At 49.9% G+C, this 7,500-nt stretch overlaps 1 protein-coding gene across 1 annotated transcript in view; it reads right to left on the minus strand.

Moving 5' to 3' along the window:
* Positions 1–2,429: 2,429 nt before the first annotated feature.
* The window catches only part of LOC122247123 (U-scoloptoxin(11)-Sm5a), a 35,907-nt gene continuing 30,836 nt past the window's right edge, over positions 2,430–7,500 (minus strand). Inside the window, exons 3-4 of the mRNA XM_043006155.2 lie at positions 4,086–4,301; positions 2,430–3,181 (exon numbers count right to left, since the gene is read on the minus strand). Of these exons, the coding sequence (XP_042862089.1) occupies positions 2,993–3,181; positions 4,086–4,301 (405 nt within the window). The 3' untranslated portion in view covers positions 2,430–2,992. The remainder of the gene's footprint in view (positions 3,182–4,085; positions 4,302–7,500) is intronic.

Here is a 7,500-nt window from a genome sequence, read left to right on the forward strand (position 1 = left end):
TGTGTGTGTGTGTGTGTGTGTGTGTGTGTGTGTGTGTGTGTGTGTGTGTATATATATATATATATATATATATATATATATATATATATATATATATATATATATATACATATACATATATATATATATATATATATATATATATATATATATATGTATGAATGTATGTATGTATGTATGAATATATATATGATATATATCTATATATATGATATATATATATATATATATATATATAATATATATATATATATACATATATATGTATATACATATATATATATATATATATATATATATATATATATATATATATATATATGAATTTCTCTCTGTGTTCAATCGCTGCAACGGCCTCCTCTGGTCCCTCTGTTTCCATATCCACAACCGTACAAAGTGTATTTTTGACCAACGTTTATAAAATCATGATTTTGAAATAACTTGCAAATGAATATTTCAAAAGTGCCAATATTATGGCTATATGCAATCCAAATATCTCACACTATTTTTTTTATGAATAGCAATAGAATCCATATTTGATTGTCTCTCAAACAAAACAACAAAAGTTTAACCTTGTTAGAATTTGTTCTTTCTTTCAAAGTCAAAACCTATTTCATGTACTCGATGTATATATTTTTTTCTTTTTCCTTTACAGAAAAAAGAATATGAATCTGTTGACTCACAGCGATTTTGATTCACGTTCCATTTTTTTGTTTTTTTTTTCATTTTTCGCTTGCTTTTGTTATCCAATTTGTTAACCCTTTCAGTTGAACCATATACAACCCAACGAACCACCCGTAAATATTATTTCTATGTCTTTTTTTATATACTAAAAGATAATATATTTTCCTGTGTATTTCCGTATTGCGAAATCATCACTTTTTAATCTGCAGCTTTCATTGATTTCGGTCGTTTTGTCAAAAGTCTTCTGGGAATCATTAATTTAAAAGATATTGCAATGGTAAAACACCAAATAAAAATCACCAACAAAGATCAAAGGTTTCCGAATAACAATAAAACACAGCGTATTACCTTTGATGGATATTTATTCATTGAAACAGATACAAATCAACCATCAATAATTTATACCTTCATTTCTTGAGTTCCAGTTCATCACCTCTAATATTTCTAATCACTGTTTTTTTTTTATTATATGTATATTTTATTCATTTATTTTTGGGTGACTTCATTGGACGAGGAGTGCCAAAGTTACAGCATATACATATATTTTCTCTCATTACCTTACAAGGAGGGCAACCAAGGGAGAAGAAAAAATCCTTAGGCCTTAATCAGTAGGCTTAATCATCAATAATTGATAAGCCTTGATCAAAAACACTTTCTGATATGGTCCAATGGCGCCTATAAGCTTTCAATCATAAATAAATCCCTCGGTTTATTTCCTAAAACCTTGGGAGGTCACACACCTGTCTTCTATTTTGTTTTTCCTTCAATAAAATGAAGGTTACATAATTCCATGTGTCTGGTAAAGGAAGAAGAAGAAAAAGAGATAAGATATATAAAAAAGATAAAAATATCCAGCCTCGGAGAAGCTCCGTGTGAGCTTTGTGATGAAAAGATAAAAAAAAAAGGATAATAAGGATTATGATAATGATAATACTTATAGTAATAATGATAACGACAATAATAACGATAAATAAAAAAAATGATGTCTGAGCTATTCAGGAAAACTCCTCTTAAGGTACATTTTATGATGCACATGTAATGGGAAAATAGACCTTATTGAGATTTTCACCAACAGCTCAGACCCAGGTGCGTTTAAGTGGCAAGAAGAGATTTCCTTTTTATCTTCACTTTTTTTCACTCACAGAACACCAATGTCTTGTTCGGACGAGGCGCGAGAAACAAAGATTATGAAGGTGAGATAAAAGTGTACGGATCATTCTATATTTATGTGTGCCTTATATATATATATATGTATATATATATATATGTATATATATATATATATTTATACATATATATAGATAGATAGATATATAGATATAGATATCTGTCTGCATGTACGTATGCATGCATATATATAATGATATGTGTATGTATATCGAAACATATTTCTTCAAGAGATTTTATGCAATTTATTTCTATATTTTCTATTTATTGCTCTTAACATCTCTCAGTAGACATATATTCACACCATCTTCCAGAAGTACAGTTTCAAAATAGAGAGAGAGAAAAAAAAAATAATCAAAAAAATTAAAAGTTCAAAAAGCATAAAACTCCAGCCAAAGGGAGGCATCCGCTCCTACGTCAGTTATCTCCATTCCTGTGACGTGTGGCGCCTTCAGTGTCATCCGTCCGTGGCAAACAACCAGGCCCAACATCCTAAAACCTCCAAAGCTCAAAGACTAAGAGAAAAAAAAAGAAAAAGAAAAAAAAAGGAAGAAAAAAAAAAAAAAAAAAAGAAAAAAAAAAAGGAAGAAAAAAAAAAATAGTCTTCTCAAAATGATATCCACTTGAAGAGCGAGTGTCCTTTCCGAGTGTCCGTGAGATAGGAGGTGTGATGAAATACCGTGCCCCGCTGCCCTCGCCAGGGACTAACTACAGGAGCACATGCGCGGCAGACAGACCGTGCCCGCTGGTTCTCCCGACGACCACGAGGTCCTCAGACGACCGCCACCACCTCCACGCTGCAGCCGAAGGGAAACGGGAAACGTGTGGGAAAAGGGGAACACTGATTTGAGTGAAGTCGGTAAATAAAAGAAAAAGTGAAGAAAAACGAAGAAAAATAAGTAGAAAAAAAAGAAAAGAGAATCTCAAACTGATAAGATGGATGAAATAAGGAAACAGACGAAAGAAATCAAGATCCCAACCCGTCGCAGATGAGACAAAGACCGCCAGACGATCGTCCCTCAACCAAAAGACACGGAAGGGAAGGGCGTAGACAGCAGAGCGACAAGCAGAACTCGCGAAATGGCGAAGAAGAAGAACACAGACTTCAAGAAGGAACCCAGTCAGCAAGAAGAAGACGTGCCTAGAAGCGGCGCTGGCAGAACACGGAATACGCCGATCCCCGGGGGTAGTTGTTGCTATGTGGGGCGACGGAAGTGCCAAGAGTCGGGCACGAGAATTCTCTGGGGCAGCGGCACTTGGGGTACACCAGGGCAGTGCCAGAGGCGAGAGCCACCTCCTTGCAGGCTGTCTCCTCCGCGCACGCTGGAAGCTGCACGAGGGAAAGAGGAGAGAGAGGAATCAGTGATGAAAATGCGAGGAAGGAAATGTGGTTGTTTGTTCTTAGACAAAGGGTTGTTTGCTTCTTTGAGAAAATACCTAACGATTACTTATAGTCTATCTATTGTTACTAAGTTTTGTTCATGTTGGTTGCGTGAATGCCATGCAATGATAGTCTATGTCTAATTTCAAAATAAATATCATGACAAGGTTTATATCAACAAAAAACTACAATGAAAAAATCACCAACAATTGGAATGGTGATAATAATAATGACGATAATGATAAGAATGATTATGAAAATATCAGTAATGATGATAATGATAGTAACGATAATGATAATTATAATAATAATTATAATAATAACAGTGTAAATAACAGCAATGATAACTACAATGATAATAATAACAATAATGATAATGATAATAACGACAATGATAAAAAGACAATGAAAATAATAGTAACAATAATACAACTGATAGCAATGATAGCAATGACAAAAAGTATCATCATCATCATCATTATCATTGTTATTATCATCATCACTCCTATTATTGCTATCATTATCAATAACATATAATATAATTTCTCATCCCACTCCCCCTCCCCACTTACCCACCCCTTACCCACTCATCCTTCCCCACCCCTCCCCCCTCCCCAGCCCCCTCTTACCCATTCCCCTCCCCCCTTACCCCCACCCCCTCCCACTCCCCACTCCCCCGCCCCCTCTTCCCCACTCCCCTCCCCCCTTACCCCCACCCCCTCCCACTCCCCACTCCCCCCGCCCCCTCTTCCCCACTCCCCCACCCCTTCCCCACTCCCCCGCCCCCTCTTCCCCACTCCCCCACCCCTTCCCCACTCCCCCACCCCTTCCCCACTCCCCCACCCCCTCTTACCCTCGAGCATGCGTGCACAGTTGCCATAATGAGCTCCCCGTCCACCACGTCCTCCACCATGTCTGCGCGCACGTGGGCCATGGGCGGGGGGCAGTAGCAGTGGAGGCGGTGTTGTTCTCCCGACATGCTGAAGGTGGCGCTGTCGAAGATGAAGGCGGCCGAGTAGGAGGGTTCGTCACGCCCACACACGTGCAGGGGCGGCGGGGCACCACAGAACTGGAGGAGGAGGAGGAGGAGGAGGAGGAGGAGGAGGAGGAGGAGGAGGAGGAGGAGGAGGAGGAGGAGGAGGAGGAGGAGGAGGAGGAGGAGGAGGAGGAGGAGGAGGAGGAGGAGGAGGAGGAGGAGGAGGAGGAGGAGGAGGAGGAGGAGGAGGAGGAGGAGGAGGAGGAGGAGGAGGAGGAGGAGGAGGAGGAGGAGGAGGAGGAGGAGGAGGAGGAGGAGGAGGAGGAGGAGGAGGAGGAGGAGGAGGAGGAGGAGGAGGAGGAGGAGGAGGAGGAGGAGGAGGAGGAGGAGGAGGAGGAGGAGGAGGAGGAGGAGGAGGAGGAGGAGGAGGAGGAGGAGGAGGAGGAGGAGGAGGAGGAGGAGGAGGAGGAGGAGGAGGAGGAGGAGGAGGAGGAGGAGGAGGAGGAGGAGGAGGAGGAGGAGGAGGAGGAGGAGGAGGAGGAGGAGGAGGAGGAGGAGGAGGAGGAGGAGGAGGAGGAGGAGGAGGAGGAGGAGGAGGAGGAGGAGGAGGAGGAGGAGGAGGAGGAGGAGGAGGAGGAGGAGGAGGAGGAGGAGGAGGAGGAGGAGGAGGAGGAGGAGGAGGAGGAGGAGGAGGAGGAGGAGGAGGAGGAGGAGGAGGAGGAGGAGGAGGAGGAGGAGGAGGAGGAGGAGGAGGAGGAGGAGGAGGAGGAGGAGGAGGAGGAGGAGGAGGAGGAGGAGGAGGAGGAGGAGGAGGAGGAGGAGGAGGAGGAGGAGGAGGAGGAGGAGGAGGAGGAGGAGGAGGAGGAGGAGGAGGAGGAGGAGGAGGAGGAGGAGGAGGAGGAGGAGGAGGAGGAGGAGGAGGAGGAGGAGGAGGAGGAGGAGGAGGAGGAGGAGGAGGAGGAGGAGGAGGAGGAGGAGGAGGAGGAGGAGGAGGAGGAGGAGGAGGAGGAGGAGGAGGAGGAGGAGGAGGAGGAGGAGGAGGAGGAGGAGGAGGAGGAGGAGGAGGAGGAGGAGGAGGAGGAGGAGGAGGAGGAGGAGGAGGAGGAGGAGGAGGAGGAGGAGGAGGAGGAGGAGGAGGAGGAGGAGGAGGAGGAGGAGGAGGAGGAGGAGGAGGAGGAGGAGGAGGAGGAGGAGGAGGAGGAGGAGGAGGAGGAGGAGGAGGAGGAGGAGGAGGAGGAGGAGGAGGAGGAGGAGGAGGAGGAGGAGGAGGAGGAGGAGGAGGAGGAGGAGGAGGAGGAGGAGGAGGAGGAGGAGGAGGAGGAGGAGGAGGAGGAGGAGGAGGAGGAGGAGGAGGAGGAGGAGGAGGAGGAGGAGGAGGAGGAGGAGGAGGAGGAGGAGGAGGAGGAGGAGGAGGAGGAGGAGGAGGAGGAGGAGGAGGAGGAGGAGGAGGAGGAGGAGGAGGAGGAGGAGGAGGAGGAGGAGGAGGAGGAGGAGGAGGAGGAGGAGGAGGAGGAGGAGGAGGAGGAGGAGGAGGAGGAGGAGGAGGAGGAGGAGGAGGAGGAGGAGGAGGAGGAGGAGGAGGAGGAGGAGGAGGAGGAGGAGGAGGAGGAGGAGGAGGAGGAGGAGGAGGAGGAGGAGGAGGAGGAGGAGGAGGAGGAGGAGGAGGAGGAGGAGGAGGAGGAGGAGGAGGAGGAGGAGGAGGAGGAGGAGGAGGAGGAGGAGGAGGAGGAGGAGGAGGAGGAGGAGGAGGAGGAGGAGGAGGAGGAGGAGGAGGAGGAGGAGGAGGAGGAGGAGGAGGAGGAGGAGGAGGAGGAGGAGGAGGAGGAGGAGGAGGAGGAGGAGGAGGAGGAGGAGGAGGAGGAGGAGGAGGAGGAGGAGGAGGAGGAGGAGGAGGAGGAGGAGGAGGAGGAGGAGGAGGAGGAGGAGGAGGAGGAGGAGGAGGAGGAGGAGGAGGAGGAGGAGGAGGAGGAGGAGGAGGAGGAGGAGGAGGAGGAGGAGGAGGAGGAGGAGGAGGAGGAGGAGGAGGAGGAGGAGGAGGAGGAGGAGGAGGAGGAGGAGGAGGAGGAGGAGGAGGAGGAGGAGGAGGAGGAGGAGGAGGAGGAGGAGGAGGAGGAGGAGGAGGAGGAGGAGGAGGAGGAGGAGGAGGAGGAGGAGGAGGAGGAGGAGGAGGAGGAGGAGGAGGAGGAGGAGGAGGAGGAGGAGGAGGAGGAGGAGGAGGAGGAGGAGGAGGAGGAGGAGGAGGAGGAGGAGGAGGAGGAGGAGGAGGAGGAGGAGGAGGAGGAGGAGGAGGAGGAGGAGGAGGAGGAGGAGGAGGAGGAGGAGGAGGAGGAGGAGGAGGAGGAGGAGGAGGAGGAGGAGGAGGAGGAGGAGGAGGAGGAGGAGGAGGAGGAGGAGGAGGAGGAGGAGGAGGAGGAGGAGGAGGAGGAGGAGGAGGAGGAGGAGGAGGAGGAGGAGGAGGAGGAGGAGGAGGAGGAGGAGGAGGAGGAGGAGGAGGAGGAGGAGGAGGAGGAGGAGGAGGAGGAGGAGGAGGAGGAGGAGGAGGAGGAGGAGGAGGAGGAGGAGGAGGAGGAGGAGGAGGAGGAGGAGGAGGAGGAGGAGGAGGAGGAGGAGGAGGAGGAGGAGGAGGAGGAGGAGGAGGAGGAGGAGGAGGAGGAGGAGGAGGAGGAGGAGGAGGAGGAGGAGGAGGAGGAGGAGGAGGAGGAGGAGGAGGAGGAGGAGGAGGAGGAGGAGGAGGAGGAGGAGGAGGAGGAGGAGGAGGAGGAGGAGGAGGAGGAGGAGGAGGAGGAGGAGGAGGAGGAGGAGGAGGAGGAGGAGGAGGAGGAGGAGGAGGAGGAGGAGGAGGAGGAGGAGGAGGAGGAGGAGGAGGAGGAGGAGGAGGAGGAGGAGGAGGAGGAGGAGGAGGAGGAGGAGGAGGAGGAGGAGGAGGAGGAGGAGGAGGAGGAGGAGGAGGAGGAGGAGGAGGAGGAGGAGGAGGAGGAGGAGGAGGAGGAGGAGGAGGAGGAGGAGGAGGAGGAGGAGGAGGAGGAGGAGGAGGAGGAGGAGGAGGAGGAGGAGGAGGAGGAGGAGGAGGAGGAGGAGGAGGAGGAGGAGGAGGAGGAGGAGGAGGAGGAGGAGGAGGAGGAGGAGGAGGAGGAGGAGGAGGAGGAGGAGGAGGAGGAGGAGGAGGAGGAGGAGGAGGAGGAGGAGGAGGAGGAGGAGGAGGAGGAGGAGGAGGAGGAGGAGGAGGAGGAGGAGGAGGAGGAGGAGGAGGAGGAGGAGGAGGAGGAGGAGGAGGAGGAGGAGGAGGAGGAGG

The sequence above is a fragment of the Penaeus japonicus genome, unplaced genomic scaffold (assembly GCF_977035675.1).
Source record: "Penaeus japonicus unplaced genomic scaffold, GWHDUDI00000001_assembly GWHDUDI00000016, whole genome shotgun sequence".
Lineage (NCBI taxonomy): Eukaryota > Metazoa > Arthropoda > Malacostraca > Decapoda > Penaeidae > Penaeus > Penaeus japonicus.